Consider the following 22,110-nt stretch of genomic DNA (forward strand, 5'->3'; position numbering starts at 1 on the left):
CCATTGCTATCAAACTTTAGTGTTGCCGAGCAACGGAACTCTTATCTGCCACCTACACATTATGGGATGTGTGGGAAAACCAGTGCTCATGGCAGTATAGCTATAAAAAGAACGGTAAAGCATCAGTTCAGGCCACGGTGCTTTGTTCACTGTGTGCTGGAACACATCAACACAAAGTGACAGCAATTAACCAAAGATGACAAATTCTGTCAAGTGCAGCATGGGTATTTTATTAGCTTATGTTCAAAACAACTTTCAATCCAGTAGAATGTTTGAAACCGACACTTGTATTTAACTGATTTCTTTTGTGGAGCATTCCTCGAACACAGGCGTCGGTATGAAAACACAACCAGCCTTTCTCAACTGAAAACCATGAGGGTTAAATATACACAACTAAAAAAACATTTTTTAACCAAGTTAGGCCCCACGCATGCCATTAAGTCTTCAGTACCCTATCAAGGCATAGGGATCACTTCGTGAATGAAGCACCATGCCACTTCATTGCAGATCATTCAGGCCTCTGCAGGACAAAAGCCGTGTTGATCCTCCTCAGATGTTTCAATCACACCTCCAGGTTGACTTTAGCGAAGCGGTAGTGCAGGGACGCAGGGTTGCGCAGCAGCAAAGTTCCTCTGTGTCCCACCGGCTGGTTGAAGAGGGTGTTGAGGAGACCGGCCACGCTGACGAACCCCAGCGCCTCCCCGCACCCGGCGGACAGGGAGAAGTCGCCCTGGGTGACCCAGCCCAGCGTCACCCGGGAGCAGTGAGCGGTGACGCTCGGCAGAGGGTCCGGCCACAGCCCGAAGGTGAGGTCCGGGGAAGACTGGGGGGAAGATTCGGGGCCTTCAGATGTGGTGGGGTTTGGTTCAGAGGCCGAGGGAGGGTCCGACTCTTTGCCCTCCGTCTCATCTGAACACGGAGACGAGGCGGAAGCCGTCTTGGGGCCCTTCTTTCGGCGTCTATTTTGACTTTTAAAGTGGTCTCTGTGCGGCGGCTCCTGGGGGCCGCTGCTGCCGGGCTCTTTGTCCAGCAGCTTCAGGTCCTCCGTGGTTGGCACGCACACCATGGCGTGGAGCTCTGGTTTGCCCTTGGACAGCAGCGACAGGCGCACCCACACCAGACTCGTCCCATGTGCTGAGAGAAACGGCGTCATGGCCGCCCGGTCGAGAGGAGACACCCCACCGCGGCGCGCCCTTTCACCTTTAGATGACGTGGGTCTGCACCAACCGGAGAGCAGCCTCAGCGCCTTTCTGTTCCTGGGAAGCATTCAAAAAAAGAAAAAAAACAATATCCATTTATAAAAGTGATTCATATGCAAAAAGGAACGTTGCATTGGCCCCGTTGAGCACCCCGAGGGACATTCAATTTGGTTGAAGCACATTTTTTAATTCCTAATGCTGAAAACAAAAAGGCAGCCAATGGACAGTGAAAATCCATCTAATATTTTTCTCATAAAGTCGGTCGTTACTCAAAGCTGGTGTGATGGTTTTATGAGGATAGATGCAGCTCTTCCCCCCCTCCACTAATCTCTGTGATGTATTGCAGCAATTTAAGGCTGGATGTACTTTGGGTATTCTCATCGGGGACGTGATGATGAAAGGGAGGTAGACGGAGAAGCACCATGCATCAAGCCTGTCAAAAGCTAAGTCGAGGTCTCTTTATAAAAAATAAAATAGGAAAGAAGTGATGATTGGTGGCCAACAACCTCCCCCACTACTAAAAACAGTGCACATTTCTTCTCAAGGGACCTTTAAAAGTCAAGTGCATTATTATTGTTAGAAGTGTGATTCAGATGTGCAGGATGTAAAAGGGAGTTTGGCACAAAACTGCAGTGGGTGTGTTTTGATTCAATACCGACATGAGTGTATCTTCACAATAATAAATGGTAAGTATACAAGACAAACATTCACCTCAGTACAGCGACTCGGCTCGGAGGCTTTGTGACAGTGACGGCTCGGCACGGCGGCGCCTCCTCCTCCATCACCACGTCGGCCTCCGTTGAGGTGCGGGTCCGTCCGTCTCCTTCCCTCTCCTCTCCTCCTTCCCTCAAGATGAGCTCCCACTCCTCTGCCAGCTGTTGCCATGGGCAACAGAACGGGGCCAGGCAGCCGTGTTTAATGTAATTGGTCCTTTTGGCGGGCGGGCGCCTGCGAGGGGGGGGGGGGGGTCAGAAGGTCAAACCCTTGTCAAGCTGTTTGGGGGCAATCCTGCTAATTTATGAAACAAATCACGACTGCTGCTCGGGCTGATAGAGTCCTCTTGTGTGCAGAGTGGGAATTAACCGGGGTCAGAGCTCTGGAGCGCTTCCCTCCATCAAAACCTCTAATCCACCGACACTCTCACCACTTACCTCGGCTTTCCTAGCAGATGGTTGTAAAGTCATAAAGTGACAGAACATTACAAAGCATCCCCAGTCTCATGATCACCTCATTTTATGTTCATTTAACTGAAAACATTTTCCCTCACAATTTAAAAAAGGCTCATGTGAAGTTTGCCAATGGTTGATTCAAATATACTGAAACAACTCCATCAGTAAGAGGGATCTTCTATATTGTGGGCAATCAGCAGGCTGACGTACCAGTGATATGCCAAAGTAATATTACGAGTTACACAAAAGCTTTGGCAGCACAACATGGCCCCACAGTGATCATAATAATAATCGCATGAATAAACATTCATATTTTTCAGCAGACCTTTTGAACTTGTCCAGGAGCTGTGCCTCCTGCTCCTCCTGAAAGAGAACGCCTGCCGGGCAGTCTGGGTAATCATGGGGGAAGTGTGCAGCTCCTTTATTCTGACAGTGTTTCAGACTCATGGTCAGGCCTCCGATGCGAACTCCTCTGTACACCTTGCAGAGGGAGAGACAGAGCAGACACGGACATGGGCGCTGGATTTCATGGAACCTGAGGGCTTCTAGTCCGCCGTTAAATTTCAAGGTACATTTAACATTTCACAGTGCTTGTCCAAACAAAATGGAACCGCCCCAAAACACGAACGAGGCAACCACACATAATGAAAACATCTTTCACGGAGCTTTCATGCTGACATCCAATGTATTATACACTGTATACATGCTGCCTCGCAGCACCTTCAGTGGAATAACAGGAAACCTTCACGTTTAGTTTGAACTAGAGTTACTGCCTCTCAGCTGTGGAACTCCATCAACCAGCGGGTTACATCCATATTTGCCCAAAATGTCATAGCTTCATAATTTTATCCTATTAGACATTCAGGTGAAATTGTCATAATTAACACATGAATTATGGCCCGAAACATGTTAAGTGGAATTTCGGTGTTCCAGCGACATCACTTTCATGAGAAATGACCAGATGCATGGACGGACAACCCCAAACAACACAATGTGTCCGGCCACGGCCGTCACCAGTGCAGAGACATAATCAAATCCATATCACCCAGATCTTACCAACTAGGCCTTATCAGCATGCAAGCAACTAGCAAGCTGTCCAATGGTTAGCTAGCTAATGCCACGATAATTATATTCTACACTGGTTACAGAAAATGAGCCGAACGAAGTTGCCACACATCTTTTGAAGATGTAGATGAAGCATGACGTTTTTAAAATTTACTCATTTACTCTCTCTCTCTCTGTGCTTTGTAACATTTCTACTCCACTGCTCGTTTTAGTCGTCGCCGTAAATACTCACCTTAGTGAGTACACAACTTGTCACAAGTCGGTTTAGTACATACAGAACTTAGCCCGCTACAACGGTCACGATGGCAACGTGACACATAGAAATTACCACAGTGCTCAGGCAGAAACCTCCGATTCTGCTAAGTGAAGCCGATACAGAAGTGTCTTAAAGCTGCATTCTCTCTAGTGTCCATCAGGAGGCGACTCCTCTGGTTGTATAGAAGTCTATGAGAAAATGACTCTACTTCTCTCTTGATTTATTACCTCCGTAAACATTGTAAACATACTACTACTGTAGGGGAAATTAAATTGATCCAAAAATGCTACTTCCTTGCAGAAGTGTAAAAGATAATTTAGTGAAATTCACTGCACTGTCCATGCTACCTACCAGTGGAACCCAGAAGGCCATGCCCCATCCTTTGGGAAGCAGCAGGTCCCACCCAGCACCCCAGGAGCTCATCTCATGCCCCACCTGCTTGCCAGGCTGGTGAACCAACAGGATGGGGACTCGGCCCTGCAGGGGAGTGGGGCTCAGCCTGGAGCCCGGCACCAGCACCTCGCTCCTCATCCGGTTCAGCTTCTGTAGGCAATGCGGAGAACATGCTAGGAGGTGAGACACACATCTAAGCTCACCTGTGCTTCTAGGAATAGAGATGATAGGCTAAGATGTTAAGATGGTAAATAAGAAAAAGTACAATAACCATCACTGAAAAGTACTGTGACATTTAACTACCTGCTCGGATATCTTGTTATCCGTGACGTTGTCCCGGACAGAGCGCTCCCACAGGGAACTCTGACAGCAGTGTGCCGGTACTCCTCGCAACATCAGCTCCCTCCTCTGCTCCTCTTCCACCTCTGAAACAAACACACAGCACACACATGGCACGCTCCTGTATGACCGCCATCACTCGTGTCAGAAGAGACGCGTGAAGCTCCCTACGTCTGATCTATAACCCAACATTATTCATATATGATGCAGGTGTGATGAACCCTGAGCCCCCATGAATAGTTTGGTGAAGGCACACAGCCAGAAAAACAGCCACATTCACTGGGTTTCAAATATGACATTTCATATTTGAAATATGTAAATACTGTATCCTGCAGATTCTTGAAATGAGCTACAATGAAGACAATCATTACAGGATATGGTTGTCATGGTACAGAGTCTGGTGGTGATCGGGATTGAACAGAGAATACTTTGATGAATGAGAGAAGTTACAAACACCTTCTCCGGTCTGAAACTGAAATTAACTCAACATGTAACAAACAAAAATCTATTGGCAAATGGCTACAGAGCCATTCACACTTGATTAACATTATTAAGCCCAATGCATGTCAGCAAGTGAGCAGCTCCATCAAACGTGACTCTCTCGTGTTAAACTAGTGGCATCGTTATTTTGTGATATCAAGTCACAGACTTGGTTATTTTAACGGCGGGCCTTATTATCCGGGATGTCAATGGCTGCTAATGCTGATCAAGCTGCTGGTAAACGTAAAGCAAAACATGTTTGTTTATTGTTAAATGTATAAATGGAAGATTGTAGATGTGTGACCTTCTGTTCGCCTACCCCACACCCTATATCAAGTGAGCAAAGCACTGGCAAAGTAATCAAGGATGTGTGTAAGCACAGTCATAACGCCTCTTATTGTGATCTAGAAATGTGCAGACTGAGAAAAGCGCTACAGTGACAAGATGGACTACGCGTTTCATCAGAAGTGAGCAAAATTAATCAGTTGTTGTCGGTCACTGAGGGCGTGTTTGGAGCACAAGGTCCTGCCAGGATTTGAACCTGGAACATCTGCATGGCCAGGCAGAGGCCCCCTGGAGCACAGAACCAGATGTGTACTCACTGAAACAACCTCATGACCAGAAACAACAGACTGATTCTATGCTCACCTAGAAAGGTGCTCTCAGTAGAGTGCAGATCTCCGCCAGGTGTGTCTCTAACGACCGCTGCTGTAATGTTGAATGAATGAATCTCAGCTCCGCTACTGGAGCATTTATTTAGGCTTCAAATCTATTTTTTCAACAATACGCTCGTAAACACGAGGTTGAGATTTGTATTATATATAATACAAATCTGTATTGTATGTGTGTGTGTGTGTGTGTGTGTGTGTGTGTGTGTATATATATATATATATATATATATATATATATATATATATATATATATATATATATATATATATATATATATATATATATAATAACCAAATTTCAATAGATTGAAACAAATAAGTTTCAGTCTATCTGTACACTATATGAAACTCGACATTCAAAACCAGAGGGTATGATTGAGTCTGGGGAAATTGTCTATGGTCGCATACCCTTCTAACCCTGTGTATCTGTAATCTAACTGCTCACACTCCTCCACTGTGTGTCTGCTCGGGCAGATTTTACCTTGTGCCTGCTTTACACAGGGTAAAGCTTTAACCTTCTTTGTTGGTAAAGTCAGCCTGGGGTCATCAACAGTCAGACCCAGCACGGTGCCCGAGGGAAGCTCTCCAGTGGAATAGATGCCTGGATGAATCACACGGTCACGTCAGATGAACATGCAGACACACACCTCACTAGACGGCAAAAAGCAAGCATTATCTGGTGGAATGCAATCCTATTTTGACAAAAAAACAAAACAATAGACCTTTCAGCAGGTGAAAGACATCGGCTTGTTGTTGATGCAGATTCATCTTGCTCTCGTTTCTGCAGTGCTCCGGCCACCAGAGGGAAGAGGGCTGGAATTTAGTCATGTCCTTCAAAGAAGAACAAAAAAAAAACCTCATGTAAAACACAGTCCTTGAGAGTGAAATGCAAACATATTTCATAAGTCTTACATCACAGTCTGTAGCCGCTTCCATAGTTTCCGCCAGAACCGAATGGGACTGTGGTCCAATCAGACGATAGCGTACAATCTCCATTGTGAGATCACTGCAATAGATGTCAAATAAGATAATCCCCATCACCATTTGGAGTGAAAATAATGAATTGAAGCCACATTTTACTCGGTTTGCATCTAAATTAAAATTCCATACTAACTACGCTAACCTTATAACGATCCCATTTGAGCTGGACTTCCAGGTAACTGGGGTGGTGGGAGATCTGGTTCCATCTCCCAGGATCTTCTTGGCAGGAGGTTCACTGGCATCTTTACAGGTTCGCTTTCTCTTGGTTCCAGTCATCTGCTTAGCCTCAGGGGTCTTTTCAGGTTCTGGCTCCGGTTCTAGTGCGGGAACAACCTCAGCAGGTGTCACCGCTGGAGGAAGTACAGCCTCACAACACTGGCAGACAGTTTGTAACTCAGAAAGAAGGTCCTGCAGGGAGCACACAGTTAGAGGTACCGTCTTGCTGTCCTTGTCACTCCATTCACTATCATATCAACTACAATTGAACCTTTCACCAACAATTTGTCAGAATATTACATCCTAATTATTTAAAATGTTCATAAAGCACCCACTGTACCTGTTTAATAGTGGGATGAGCCCAAATCCATAGCTGCCTGTGGGTTGAGCCCTGTGCACAGGGTCTCCAGAGGAAGGTGACAGGGCCCAGGGGCTGCATCGGGTACCGTCCTGCTCTGTACACCACCACACTGCCCTGTCTCTGCCCTGATAGACACAGTGCTGCAGCAAATGTGGGACCTGGAAAACACACACACCACTCGCATATCACGCCAATTGTGCCATCAAACCTTTTAAAATTTTACATCTGGGAAAATAGGCCCACATTCCTAATATTATGGAGCATTAATTAAAGACCAAATGTGTGTATTTGTGGTTGGTGTAGGGCGTAACCTCACCAGCCTCCTTGCTGGTCAGCTGGGACAGAGAAGCCAGCAGCTTGTCTTCCTCTCCCTGTAGCTCTATGCAGCAGTAGTAAGACAGGTCCTGAGTCAACAAAACCAAAACAAGGTCACGCTCGTCTTACTGGCAGTGAAATCCCGTTAATGACATCCTAATTTTGTGACAAAAATGAAAGCTAGTTACCTGCAGCAGGCAGTGGCTGCTCATTGCCCTGTAGCTAGGCCGGTAGCACTTGTATGTGGGTCTGTCCCCGAGGCAGTAGCCCCACTTTTTCACCATGTGGAAGCGCTTGGCGTGCCAGATGTGCGTCTCCAGCCACACGTTCTTCCTCTGGCGGCGGTTGAACTCCAGCAGCAGATTTCCGTGCCGGCGGCGGGCCTTGCGGCTCCTGCCCTTTGCCTCTTCCTTCTTCTTCTTGGAGCCGGCCTGGAGGCTCTTCTCTCGCTGGGGGAGGGAGGACACAGAAATGTCACTGCGCTCGGAGAAGGACAGTCAGGCTTTTGGAACACCAGACGTAGAACAACAGTGGGACTCCAAGGTGCGAAGAAGAAATATTCCAAGCTTTACCATTCTGTTGGCCACATCTCTCAGCCTGGAAGGGAGCCGCTTGGTGTTGTGGCTCATGGCCCGTCTCCTCATGTGTTTCGGCAGGTTTCCAAACACATGGCAGCTGCCCGTTGTCTTGGTGACAGCTTTCAGCATGGTGCTCACCTCCTCCGCCCTAACCCTGGCAAAAGCTCCAGCTGAGTATGGATGGGAGGAGGGGAGAAGGGTGGAGGCACGGAGTTTAATGCATAAGTAATCCGACCTTCACATTGCATTTGCAGTTGGTGTGTGTTTACTTGAAGGACAATTAGAAAAAACTAGACCAAACAAAAGCAATGGATGTAGGAGTAAAATCGGATCATTTTCTATGGGCTGCAGGATAAGAAATGGTGTACGATGGATCTCAATAGCTATTCACACAGGGTGGTAGAGACATTATGCAATCTTTGAAAACAAAAACAAAAAACATCTTATTTACTGCATGCAGTAAAATGTGAGTTTGTAGGAGTGGCACAACGTCTTTACCAGTGATGTACTTGGGCATCTCCTTGGCGTAGTCTCCACCATCCCTCTGGTGTCCTCGGACCCATCCACCCCGCTGTGGAGGGTTCTTTGTCATTTCTGTGTTAGGATGAACACCAGATGGACCTTCACCACCACCACCACCTGTGGGAAGATCATTACTTGGTCATTTGCCTCATGCTTTAAGAACGTGTTTGTTAAAGAAGCACACAAATGGAAAGGGTTCTGTTCTGTATACTAGCCTAAAAATGTGGTTCTGACCTGAAGTTGTTTAACCTTTATCATTGTTATTATTACTGTGCTTTGGCAATCTTAGCATATTATTAAACTCATTTGGCTTTAGAATATCTTAGCATATGAGCCCACAGCTCATTTTACCCAGAGATCCCCTAATGAGTTCATTCGAATAAATTCGCGCATACAGCATCGCCCGAACAGAGGCAGACATATTGGACCAGAACAGACAAAAAGAGAAGACACAGTACCTGTGACCGGAGTGTCCCCCCCGTTCTTCTGGGAAGAGGATGTGTACTGAACACTGGCGGGCTGGTTTCTCATCTTCTTCTCGCGCATCTTCACTTTAGCTGCAGACATTTTCTACAGAAAACAACAGGGCACGTTTTAGACGCCAGCTGACAGCCTAACTGATTAGCTACACAAGAAGCGGACACTTCAAACACCAGTGTAACATGCCAGTCTCCGCTATTGCTAGCGTTAGCCAGCTAGCTAGGCTCCTTTACTCCACGTTAAGTTGTGGTTTGTTTAGCTAGCTAATTAACAACAACGAATACGATACATCTAACAGAAAGTACAGAATGGTGCCATATCATGTGTTCACCTCTAGATTCCCCAGTATTATAGTACGTCATGAACTTTGCTCAAAGTGTAGACGTCCTCTCTACTTCCAGTCAGCTACCATGTGAGTTTTCCTCACGCTGGATGACGTAATGTTGCTTCCTGATACGTGGTGTTCATGGGAATTGTAGTGTATCGGCGCAACTAAAAGTTATAACGCAAACCGACCGTCATTTTTCTTGAAATAATGTCCTCTTTTGTCACGAGTAACGTTAAATGTTGACCGAGCATAACATTTTTCAATAGAACGACAAATAGTGTGAACAAAAGTATGACGTAAAAAAACGTGTTTGCGCGTCTAAAACGTACTTTACAGTAACGCCGCTCTTACGTAACCCAGTGCTCTTGTAGCATTTTTTTCTCCTTGCTTGCACCTTCGTTACAGCACTTGTTTCACTTGGTTTCGTTCACGTATTCCTAATAATATGGCTGCATTAATCAGGAGGATCATCAGCACAACAAAAGCTCCTGCTGCTATCGGCCCGTACAGGTGAGGAGAGCTCGGACCGAGTTACAGCTCGCACAAACAGCTGACTCACTAGCAGTCAAATGACATTCATAGACATTGAGCAACATTGTTGGTAAGGTGTTAAGCGAGTCATTGCTATAATATAATCATAGAGGTGTGTTTAAGTGCACTGGGTCGTCCAGGAAGTTAGTGGCTGCAGGTCGGGCAGCAGTCACCCAACGGGATGCTTGGGAGCAAAGTGCATTTTTTGGGGGATTGCATAAACTTTGAAAACAGCAAACTGTGCTCAAAGTATTGCAGTGCTCCTTATGACGTGTAGTATGACAGCATTAAAACGTTGGGTCAAATTGTACATGGCTTCAGATTGACTTGCAGATGCATAATCAACTCTGGGAGTTAGGAGAGAAAAGCAAGTGGAGGTATAGTTTTTTAACCTACATTTCTACTGTCTGTCTGCTCTCCATCTGTAGTAGTGGAAAACTCCAGAAAGGACAAGAGGATTTTACACTCTTTCTGATAGAGGTAGTAACCTTTAATCCCATGTAGGTGACTTTCTGTCCCTGTTTGTGTGTCTCCCAGCCAAGCGGTGCTGGTGGATCGGACCATGTACATCTCTGGACAGCTGGGGATGAATCCTGCCAGTGGACAGTTGGTGGAAGGGGGTGTTCAGGCTCAAACCAGACAGGTGACCCACAACGAAACACCCTCCCATCAGTCATTCATTCACAAGGAGCACTGCAAAATCCAATATATTTGTTTGTTTACTGTAATGATTAATATGGATGTGGTTTCTTGTTTCTCCACTTTATTCTGGTCACTAAATGAATCTCTAAGGTGTCTCATAGTCTGTTCGAGAGGCTGCCACGTGTGTAATTATAATTGATTATTGAGAGTAAATTGATCCGGTCTTCAGGGGCTTGCTCTCATCTCATTTAAATCTCGTATTCTATCAGCTCGGCTCACAAATGAGCAAATCTAAATGAAACAAAACAGAGCACTCACATCTGGAAATTCTTTTCCCACAGGCTCTTGTGAATATGGGCGAGATCCTTAAAGTGGCTGGGTGCAGTTATGAGAACGGTGAGGAAAAAAAACTCCTTTGAAGTTCACACGGGGGAGAACTGTTTTATCACAGCTGTCAACATCCACTTTTTCATTGTCCCCTGCAGTTGTCAAAACCACAGTGCTCTTAGCCGACATGAATGACTTCACCAGTGTCAACGACGTCTACAAGCAGTGTAAGTATCATTCATTCACTTATCAATAGGGTCTTTTAGTCGCTGCTGAGCCATGGTAAAATCAAACGCTTCTTGAGCTTAATTAGGTTCAACTACTTGCAATACATACTTCCCCACTGGGTGTCAGCACAACCCAGGGAACCTGCACTAACCAGGCACACGCACTGGTTACTACATAGGTGAGGGTCACTTGAAGGCTTTCTCGTCATGCTCTTGCTGCATACTGGCTTCATTCCTACCATTCACACGGTTCATTAGTCACATGTTTTAAGTGCTAAACTGCTGTTACACACCCTTTATTCATTCACCGTAAAATGCCATTATATTTATCCAGGCACGTCCTTGAGATAATAGTTCTCCTTGTATTGTAAATATGTCGAGAGCACATTCAGAGGTATGACACGAGCTGTTCATCACCACACCGGTACAGGGACAGCTGATGTTTGCCGAATCACTGAGCAGAGTGAAACCTGAGCTGCTGCCAGCGGTTTGAGACTTAAATGTCAGACAACACGCACATCTGATGCTCCACAGACAGACCAAAAAAATCCTATTACTCTAATAACAAAACCCACATGGGAGATCCAGAAATATTCAACATGGAGAGTTACACGTGCCGCAGTAAAAGGGAAACTTTGGAAAGGTTCTGCCAATTCACAAAGAGAAAGCTAAATCATCTCTCAGAGAGTCAATATTCTGACTTTGCGTGTCTGTTCAGCATTAGTGTTGCCTCAAAACACAGGAGGATGTTTCTTAATTAGACTCCTACCTGACACTAAATGTTAGGATCAACAAACGCTTTCAGGAGCTGAAGGTTCCGTAACAAAAGACCTGTTCACTGACGTGCCTCTGCAGGGAGAGCACAGGTGTAGATGGTAACGCTAACGAATGCTTGAGCAGACTGAGCCCCTAATTAGTGTTATTGGTTACACCTGTGCTTTACCTACTGTGACAGTCAAAGCACCTATACAATACAAAAAATACTTTTTATTTCATATTAGTCAGTAATGAGCGTTTCATATTAACATGTTGCCTGTTATAACTTGAAATCAGAGGTGTGTCGGATCGAACGTGTGTGTGTGTGTGTGTGTGAGAGTGAGTGAGTGAGTGAGTGAGTGAGTGAGAGAGAGAGAGAGAGAGAGAGAGAGAGAGAGAGAGAGAGAGAGAGAGAGAGAGAGAGAGAGAGAGAGAGAGAGAGAGAGAGAGAGACCTAATGCCATTAAACGTACTGCTCTATAGTCTTCAGCACAAACTACCCAGCCAGAGCTGCCTACCAGGTGGCTGCTCTCCCCAGAGTAAGTATTTGATGAACACTCATTTCCATTGATTCTATGGTGGATTCATCAAACTGACAACAGCCTTGATGTTCTGTCTTTTTCTTTCTCCTAGGGTGGACTGGTTGAGATTGAAGCAGTTGCTGTATTGGGCCCTCTGACCGATGCTTCCTAAAAAAAAAAAAATGGCGATTTGTTTCCTTGATATCAACAAAACTATTTCTGCCTTATACTATGAGCATAGAGTTTATCAAATATATTCCTTAATTTAGTTGACTTAAAGGGCACATATGCTAATTTTTAGGTTCATACTTGTATTTTGGGTTGCTACTGTAACATATTCACATGTATTAATGTTCATAAAACACTTTATTTATCATACTGTCTGTCTGAATACACCTGTATTCACTCTCTGTCTGAAAGGCTGTTTCAGCGCCTGTCTCTTTAACAACCACTATTGGCTTGTTGAATTATGTCTTATGATCAGAGGGAACAAAAGAAAATCAAACTGGGTCGTCCTCTTTCAGTTTGGTAGGCACTCCAGATCCCCAAATGTTTGTGCACAAACAGACAAAAGTCAGTGTTTGTCTTTCAAACTAAACCAATAGTCCTCTGAGGAAGACTCACAAACCTTCCTCACTGCACACATCTTGAAAAATATGAACTCTTTCTCAATGCTTTTTAAAATATGTAACATGGTGGTTTGCATAACTAAAATACAGTCCCATTTCATTTTAAAAAGCACATGTACAGTATTAGTGAGTAAAACTTTATTCTGTACACTAGGTTAGCAGAATCATAGACAAAGAGCAGAAAAGGAATATATTACAGAGAAAGAAATAAAAATAAAAAAATCAGACATCACATTTTGTTCCCACAACATCCATCACATCCAACAGTTGAAATCATTTTCTAAGAACTTTGCACATTAATGACATAGTATGTATAACTAATGATCATTTAAAAATCATTGGGTGATCTCCTACGGAAGCAGAGAAAGGCTGCGCTTGCAATACATATTTTTTGGAATGCCATAATCTCAAGATCACAAATTAATAACTTAATTATCTTGAGGAAGCAAGCTTTGTTATCTCGGAGAAAACAACGGGTGAATTCCTCTTATTACTTCTGATAGAGATCACGTTCAGATCACTCAACATTTAGGGAGAAGAATAGCCCGGCTGCAAATAAATAAGTTAGAGCATTAATTACACAGGTGTCAGGTGTGATCAAATGAAGCACTCATTTTTGAGTTCCCCATAATTATTTTGTGATCTCAAGAAAAAGTTCTTCTCGTGATGAAGCACCTCGTTGTCTTGAGAAATCTGCATTTTGTTATGAGAAAATGAGCTCTGTTATCTCAAGATAATGAAAACAATGAACTTGTGATTTATTGATAAAGACATTAAAAGCAAGCATGGTCTTTCTCAGCTTCCGTAGGCTTGATCAAATTAACCAGAGTTCTCCTCAATTTTCACGTGATCTCAGGATAAATCATCTCATGATCTTGAGAAATCTGCCTTTTGTTTTCTGAATGGACAAATGAACCCCGTTAACACGTGAAAGTAAGCTTTCTTGTCTCGAGATAACAAAACAATTACCTCTTGATCTCGAGATGAGTAGCATTAAATGATATTTGCAAGTACAAACGTGAGAGCTATGTAACACACTCAAGCCCAAAACCACTGTGCCTATGACATCAGCACTGCCAGGCCCCTTATGAGGCCTCTGAGTTCATAGTTGGAAACGCCTTTATCTTCAGGAAGAGTTTTATCAACATCTGCACGAGACGCTTCATGGAACAGCAAGATGACTTCTCAGTACTTGGATCATCTGCATCCTCAACCTCGCAGTGACTCCTGTTGTTACTAAACTTCTGCAAATGCATCTTTTCATCCATATGCCAAAAAACTAAAACATTTTATTTAGGATTTTTCCTTTGAATTTGATAAGGCAATATCAAAACGTACAGTAGTGCTTATCAGTATTGCACTGTGCACACTCTGTTAGTCAACATTTAGTACTGTCACTCCTATTAATTCAATGAAGGCTGCAATTAAATAACGTGTAAAACACCAGACAAAAACGTGTATTTATGGCAGAATTTAGACTTCATAACACCTAAAAATTCAATCTGTGAAAATGTCATACTTTAAAATCTGTTTTATCCAGGTGATAAAAACTGGCGATGGCAGTGTAATCCTAGCCAGTGTGCCATTCATCCACACAGTTTGGTGATGCCATCACCTCAAACTCCTTGCATAATTTTATTCACAGTTGCGTTTGGCTTGTATTCCTCAGAAGCAGCTGTAATGGACAAGGATTCACGTCCTTCCTCTGGTTCATCACGTTGTCGTAAGAGTTCACAGAATATTACACCCATCAAGTGTTTGTAGAACATTTTCTTTGCACGTGTGTCAAGTATGTGGCTCAAGGCACTTAAGGTCTCCATAGAATAAGAAAGGTTTGTATTTACAAAAGGTAGAAAAATGTCATGTTATTAAAAAGGCACGGCACATATTAATGCATCTATTGAACAGCGTGGTGAGCGCTGGTGACAATGCTGAAAAATGTAGCGTTTATTGCTTCGTCTTGTTTTTGTTCCGGAACAATGGTAGCTTTGGGCTTTTCTGTCATTTTGGTGCAACTCTTCTCTCTGAAAGAAGATAGTTTGATAGAGTTAGCAAACATCATATAAACAATTTTCAACTCATTTTTTTTTTGTATAACATTTCACCTGGTTTTCACCCCCCCAAAAAGTTGTTTATGGGCACTGTACATTCAAAAAGGAGACTACTCAGCGCACTAGATACGGAGTTGCTCCTGCAGTACGTGTATCGGGTTCAGGTGTAGATTGTGCTCTTACCGACTTAATCCTCCTTTTTGACTTTGTCGCTCTCCGTACCCAGAGAGGCCTCGGCTGCAGACACCACTGCACACACATTGAAAAGAAATCAGTGCACGATACAATACGCGTCACATTGTAGTCTTTCATGCTGAGGGAACTTTAAGCTCACTAAACACGTGATCTTACCGTCACCAAACTAAAAACACGACCACTGTAACGTTGCACTACAAAGAGAAGTGGAAGAGCTAACATTCCTTTGAAACCCTCTGGTTCTGCTGAACTGGTTTACTAGTGATTTACCTGGCTTCTGAACACAATACTCTAACTGGCCTGGCATGCACATAGCATAGCCTCCAGGAAGAGAGTCTCATGAATGTTCTGCAATATGTCTTTCACACCAGATCCGTATTCTACATGTGCTGCCTGGAGGGGCGTCTCTGCCCTAAAAGTACAGCGTGTTCTCAGAGGTGCAGGAGGTGCTTAAAAAACCACAGACCACTGAAGGTACTGTGCATTTAATGCATTTAGGATGCAGAATGCACACCTGACGCACTGATTTTGAATTGTTTTACTTTCCCAACAAAGTCTATAACTGTTCACAGTGTATACGTTGGGTATGTCACAGGTTATAACCAGAGAATCACTGTGCTTCAGTTCTGAGGGAACAAACAGCATCATTACAACATACTCAAAATGAAATCAAACCAATAATGATGAGTGAGCAGAATCTGAGTAATCACAAACACGACGACTGACTGAGATTCTCTATAGATTCCGCTCTGTAGGTGGTTTGAACTCATCACGTTGTGTGACCCCTGGAATGCAGTCAGGCTTACGGAGTGTTCTTACATCATTAAGTAAAGGGAAGCAGCAGGCCATGATTACTCTGGAGTCAGTTCACAATGGAGGACAATGAGCGAGAGTTGCGTGACTGGATCCGTTGTGCCGACAACATGCTCCCTCCTGTTGTAATCAACACGCTCGAGAAAGGTTTTCACTTCTCACTCTTGAGAGAGTGTGCGTGTGCGTGTGTGCGTGCGTGTGTGCGTGCGTGCGTGCGTGCGTGCGTGCGTGCGTGCGTGCGTGCGTGCGTGCGTGCGTGCGTGCGTGCGTGCGTGCGTGCGTGCGTGCGTGCGTGTGTGTGTGCTTTTGGCCGCTTTCTATTTGTCACACTGTGTCATCTGTTCGGACCAACAGTATCCTGTTCATCCTTGCCAGCTCCAACCAATCACAGGAGGAGTACGGACGGGAACCTATGTGAAGGATCCTGTATTAAAAGAACGGTTCACTGAGAGTTTGGTGTTGCTAACCATGTGTGCGTTGGATACATGCTTAGTTAACATGGCAGCACCTTCAGGGGGGGTGATGTTGTAAAACGATCTTACTGAAGACAGATTGGCCGGTGAAACTGATAAAGACCATTAATTGTTTACCTGTATGAAAACAAACTTATCTTTTTCTCTCTGCTCACCTCTCTGCTTGTTTGCACATGCTTAGTGCCTAACGCACGTAAGATCTCAAAACTATTTCGGCCAGCCCTGCGATCTGTCAGTATTGGTGGATCATGCCTCATCAACAAGTACGTTAAAGAACGGCTTGACGTCTTAAAGTCAGAGGTAACATGACGGGTTTGTCAAGAAACGATTCTGCGTTTAATTCTGTAAGATCACTGAGCCAGAACTCATTCCTAACAAATGCAGCCACCTTACATCGGAATCCTATTGTCAGGAGGGAGGACACGACTAGAATACATAGAATCTATTCATCTCTCCATTATTATATAAGATGGGAGAGAAAACAAAGTAAAATAAGAGCAACATAGTGGTGTTAGTCAGAGCTTCATACCTTCAGGTGAGGTCACAGTTGCCGCTGGAGCTTTTGGAACTTCGGCCTTCTGGACCGGCTCAGCAGCAGCAGATTCAGCCCCTGGAGCTGGAGCAGGGGTGGCTTCTGTGGGGCAGGGTGCCTCTGCTGGTGGGGCGATCTCTGCGTGGGCGGCAGGAGGCGTTGTTGCCTCTTCAGCAGCAACCTGGGGCTCAGCCCGGACCTCGACAGTGACTGGAGACAACGGAGGCATCTCTGGAATTGTTGCTGCAGCAATCTTTGCATCTATCAGAAGCTGTGTTGCCACTATGGTGGCTGAGGACTCGGGCTCATCCGGTACTACATCTTCACCTGCTGCTGCAGCCTCACTTGGTGCTGGTGCCAAAGCTTCACCTGGTTCTGAGGATTCACACGGGGCTGTCAAGACAGTAGCTGGTGCAGCATTGTCAGTTGGAGCCTCAGCCACCACAGGGGCAACCGCTTCAGCGGGGGTCTCTGCCACCACAGGGGCGACCGCTTCAGCGGTGGCCTCGGCCACCACAGGGGCGACCGCTTCAGCGGTGGCCTCGGCCACCACAGGGGCGACCGCTTCAGCGGGGGTCTCTGCCACCACAGGGGCGACCGCTTCAGCGGGGGTCTCGGCCACCACAGGGGCGACCGCTTCAGCGGGGGTCTCGGCCACCACAGGGGCGACCGCTTCAGCGGGGGTCTCGGCCACCACAGAGGCGACCGCTTCAGCGGGGGCCTCGGCCACCACAGAGGCGACCGCTTCAGCGGGGGCCTCGGCCACCACAGCCGCTGCCTCTTCCACGATCGCTGGAGCCTCCGCTGGCTCAGATACAACAGGTTCAGCAACAGGGGTGGCAACTTCAGGGGAGGCCTCCGCCAGCTCGGGGGTCACCTCCTCAACAACAGCAGGGGCCTCGGTCTGCACAACAGATTCAACAGCAGGGGCCTCGGTCTGCACAACAGATTCAACAACAGGGGCCTCCACTGTCGCCTCAACAAGGCCTTTGACCTCAGCAGTAGCCTCGGCCACTACAGTTTCTAAAGGGAGAGCTTCCTCCACCGGCTGCAGGGCCTCCACCGCCTCCACAGCTTCAGTCGCGACTTCAGCTGGAGCGGCAGCCTCTGGAGCCGGCTCTGCAGGGCTGACAGGTTCCAGCTGAGGCTCGGAAGCGGCCAGGAGGTCCTCTCCAGAGCCGAGATCCTCCTGGGCCTCCAGGGCTACCAACACGGCCTCCGCCTCATCATCGGCTCCCCGCTGGAGATCGTCCGGCAAGGCCGTCTGCACAGGCAACTGCATCTGGTCCTCGATGGTTTGTGCATCCTCCGCGATGATGCCGTTTCTGACCGCTGTCAACACAGGGACGACAAGGGAAGCTCGATTAGGATTTACAACTGGTGTGCATGTGGCACTCGTCTTTTGAGAAAAGGGTTAGAAAAGAAGAACTAACCCTAACCCTAACCCTGTTAATCTGTAACATTTCAAGAAGATTCCTGATTTGATTGAGCTTGAAACCTCATTTGTAAAAACGCATCCTGACTGCGTCAACCAAGAGTCATCTGATATTATGCAAGGTGTTAGGGATGTTCCTGTATGTTCTTGTATAAATAAAATGTGTTCATTTATAAACTGGTTTCAAAATGATGATCTGCAAAAACATATAAACAATGGCTTAAACCAACATGGAAGGCAGGCGAATCAGGAATAACGGCAATGAGGCACAAGGTCTGTGATCTAGAGAAAACATCCTTTCATTTCCGCAGTTGGAAATGTGATTTATTGAAGCCTGCGTTTGTCTAAAGCCCAGACGAGGGGCAAGACTCTCTAGGAGGAAATTAAATACACGTGACGATGGCGTTGCTGCCTTTGAAGAGACACCCTACCCCAATACCCCATAGCCCTGCTCTTAGAACTGTGTTCCCTCAGGTGAAAATCCAGTAGTTTAGGAAGAATAGTGGGTTAGGGTTAGGGCACATCTCAGTTGCAGGAACAGCCGAACAGAAGCTTTACCGAGTGTCTCGTCAAGGTTTCCCCTTAGCAGCTGCATCACAGTTAACTACTTTACAAAAACAACTGGCTGCACTTTGTTCACAAATGAGACCAAACCAGAATGGGTTGAGAGAGCGGAGTGGGTGGATAGTTTGGACGCTGCAGCTTCCTCACTTTATTTGTCTGTCAGAGGTGGTAAAAGGAGCCGAGCGTGATGGGTGGAAGGGAATGTGACGGCCTGGCAACTCAAACGAGCCAGTGGGAGAACGTGTTACACGGAACAAGTGTGAAGTGAACCATTTCTAATTAGAAGGCGTTTTCAGACAGGTGTTTTTACAACATTTAAATCCTTTGACTTTCCTTTTTAAGAAACACGTTCTCCATCAGCGTGCCGTTCTTTAAGCAGAGATCCACCTCTCACACACTCACACGCACGCAGACAAAGCAAAGCTGCTGTCTAGCACAGCAGGCCAGAACCTGCTGTTGGAAAGTCTGTTTGGGTCGAGGCGGGGGCGGCCTCTCCAGGCATGGATGACTCGCGTGTCAACATGATTTAGCAGCCACAGATGACAGAGATCCCAGTCAAAGCAGTGCACAGAGGAGGGCGGGAGGGAAGGGGTGAAGGGGGGGCTGGACAGGGGATGGGACCAGTTGTGTCTTTGGATGGCATACAGCTGGTTTTGTTAGACACACTGTACGCTGCGTGGTTTAAAACCTCCACCCACATTTAGAGGACCACGCCTGGGCAGATAGGTGGTTCTCTTGTTGGGGTGATGTCAGAGCCTGGAGAGGGGCCCGAGCTTCTCCAGGTGACCGATGCTGGCCGGCTGGAGAGAGACAATGCCCCGACACAAACATCACACGCTGACGTAGTGGGAGATGGAAAGGCTGGACACGAATGCAGAGGAAGTAGGCCAGGTGTAATGAGTATGTGACAGTTGAGTAGGCTTTGCTCATTCGCTCACTTTCCTTCAAAAAAGGTGTAAGCGACATCTTTTCCTCATTCAAATCAAAGTGAAAGGAACGCTTTCTGACAAGGAGAGTAACTGTCTTTCGTATGTGGGGAGATGGAGCGAGAACATACTGTACATGCAGCTGTGCCAGGCATGACATAGCCATGTACCAGCGGGTTGAACCCATGAATTAACAATCACGGTCTGTGTCAGAATGCTCGGTGGGCGTGTGCACGGGCTGAGTCCATGTGAGCAAAACTAAAGAGCACGACTGCATGTTTACGTGCAAAACTCCCCATGCAGAGGAATCTCTGAGGAGCCTGGAGCATTGGGGCATCTGACAGCCCCTCCTCTTTCTCCTTTGCAACCAGGCATCCACTGTATGTATGTATGTGTGTGTGTGTGTGTGTGTGTGTGTGTGTGTGTGTGTGTGTGTGTGTGTGTGTGTGTGTGTTGTAAATTCCTGGAGCGAATTTCAAACACTCCTTATCATGCAAACATTTGCATACAAACTTCAGAAGCATGACTGAATGCCATCTTTTGGATCACATCAGTTTGATTATCTTTTATTATTATTATTATTATTATTATTATTATTATTATTATTATTATTATCTAGTCACAACTCAGACTACTGTACGTGGCAGAAAACAGGTTGGGTTGCAATTCTTGCCTCAGGCTGCAGAAGGACCTCTCACATTTTTGTTAAAAACTCCCAGCAGGCCTTGGGAGTCGCATGCAGTCCTAGGTACCAGTCAAGGTTTCCTTCATGCAGAATGTACAAATAGCTTTGAGGATACACATATAGCTTTCATGTTTAATTAATTTAAACATGAACAAACAACTCTCATTTCATCAATCAATCACGCGACGTAGTTTCTTTTTTTTGGTGAACACACTTTCTACAGACATCAAGCTAGAGGTGGCCGATTAAAAATAAAAGCCAACCATATTGTGAGCCCCGCTGAGTTAATGGGTTAACATACAGAAGGGGTGTCTGTAGTAGGCCTACTACAGAGTGGAGTGAGAAAGCACACAGTGTTCCAGAGCGGCCAGCAGACAGACAAACAAACACACACACACACACACACACACACCCCTCTGCAAGACTCCACTGAATGAAGTAAAGTTAAAGGCAATTGCGGTGCATGTCTACAGTAGAGGTATAAATGATAATGCACGCTCCCCAGTTATAGAACGTGATATGTAAATGACAGATATACACATTTAACCTCGACACGGGGGATCAGTACTCACCCACTGTATCGCCATTGCTCTCCTCCGGCTTCGTACCAGGTCTTTTCTCTTGGTCGACGGTCTGAGCGCTGGATGAGGAGCACCCCATGTTTGAAGAAAGAGTTGAGACAAGTAAAAACTCAAAAACAAACACACTTGGAACTTCTTACTATGTAGAGCAAACAAACGTCCCGCCGCTCTCTGTTAGAAGAGACAGAACGCATAGACCGCTAATGCTCTTCGGTCGCTAAGAGTAGTCGGGCACCATTATCTTCCCTAGTCTCTGTGCGTGTGTGCATGGCCCGCTGCCCCCCCAGAAAGCAGCTATGCATGAATGTCCACTGACTGTCTCATGCTCACAGGCACACTATTCATACAGGAGGGGGGAGGCAAACGCGTGTGTGTCAAGTGTGTGTCCTCCCCCTTTGTGGGAGTGTCCCTTCTGGAAGAAATGCTCCACCTGGTGGTTTTTGCTAGTGCCGATGCGTTCTGCGCATGTGCAGGGGCTACTCACGGAAAGATTCGCCTCTGATTGGCTACAGCAGTCTGACCAACCGTAGGTTTTTACATTTTAAATTTTCGGATATTATCAATAAATTCACTTCTGATAATTTTAGAGGCAAGATATTATCTGTGTAAATTTCAAATATTGGCATTTTTACGAAAATGTATATTATTTATAATATTATTTAAGCCTCTCATGATTACAATGGGAATTTGTATATGGGAATTTGTACTAATATTATTATTATTATTATTATTATTATTATTATTGTTATTTATTTTTTTACCATTAGGTCCACAAAAGCCTTCCAAGGGTGCGACCACTGGGACACAGCTATAGTGGTCAAATGGTGGTATTACAACTTCTGTCATGTGATGCACCTTTAAAATACTCT

At 45.6% G+C, this 22,110-nt stretch overlaps 3 protein-coding genes across 4 annotated transcripts; 1 reads left to right on the forward strand and 2 right to left on the reverse strand.

Moving 5' to 3' along the window:
• Nucleotides 1-204: 204 nt before the first annotated feature.
• pop1 (POP1 homolog, ribonuclease P/MRP subunit) lies at nt 205-9,442 on the reverse strand. The gene is made up of 16 exons (XM_068736077.1): nt 9,357-9,442; nt 9,004-9,115; nt 8,522-8,662; nt 8,018-8,193; nt 7,634-7,894; nt 7,447-7,534; nt 7,110-7,288; nt 6,696-6,961; nt 6,485-6,578; nt 6,295-6,403; nt 6,054-6,173; nt 4,386-4,507; nt 4,041-4,232; nt 2,694-2,848; nt 1,911-2,147; nt 205-1,256 (listed from the first exon to the last, which is right to left on the reverse strand). The coding sequence occupies exons 2-16, from the start codon at nt 9,110-9,112 to the stop codon at nt 563-565; spliced, it is 2,943 nt and encodes a 980-aa protein (XP_068592178.1). The 5' UTR covers nt 9,113-9,115; nt 9,357-9,442; the 3' UTR covers nt 205-562.
• A 239-nt stretch (nt 9,443-9,681) lies between these two features.
• Nucleotides 9,682-12,735, forward strand: LOC137891170 (2-iminobutanoate/2-iminopropanoate deaminase-like). Of its 2 annotated transcripts, none has more exons than XM_068735646.1 (6): nt 9,682-9,863; nt 10,422-10,527; nt 10,868-10,922; nt 11,012-11,080; nt 12,320-12,375; nt 12,470-12,735. In XM_068735646.1, exons 1-6 carry the CDS (start codon nt 9,799-9,801, stop codon nt 12,527-12,529), a joined length of 411 nt encoding a protein of 136 aa, XP_068591747.1. In that variant the 5' UTR covers nt 9,682-9,798; the 3' UTR covers nt 12,530-12,735. The 2 variants fall into 2 exon arrangements, with proteins under 2 accessions (XP_068591747.1, XP_068591749.1); XM_068735648.1 differs by lacking the exon at nt 9,682-9,863 and adding an exon at nt 10,169-10,261.
• Nucleotides 12,736-13,109: 374 nt separating this feature from the next.
• On the reverse strand, nt 13,110-21,578 carry LOC137891052 (neurofilament heavy polypeptide-like). The gene is made up of 4 exons (XM_068735471.1): nt 21,233-21,578; nt 17,048-18,382; nt 15,221-15,286; nt 13,110-15,010 (listed from the first exon to the last, which is right to left on the reverse strand). Exons 1-3 carry the CDS (start codon nt 21,318-21,320, stop codon nt 15,225-15,227), a joined length of 1,485 nt encoding a protein of 494 aa, XP_068591572.1. The 5' UTR covers nt 21,321-21,578; the 3' UTR covers nt 13,110-15,010; nt 15,221-15,224.
• Nucleotides 21,579-22,110: the final 532 nt, after the last annotated feature.

Source organism: Cebidichthys violaceus, unplaced genomic scaffold (genome assembly GCF_023349555.1).
Source record: "Cebidichthys violaceus isolate CVI_PGR_0920_01 unplaced genomic scaffold, fCebVio1.0.p SCAF_7, whole genome shotgun sequence".
Taxonomy (NCBI): Eukaryota; Metazoa; Chordata; class Actinopteri; order Perciformes; family Stichaeidae; genus Cebidichthys; species Cebidichthys violaceus.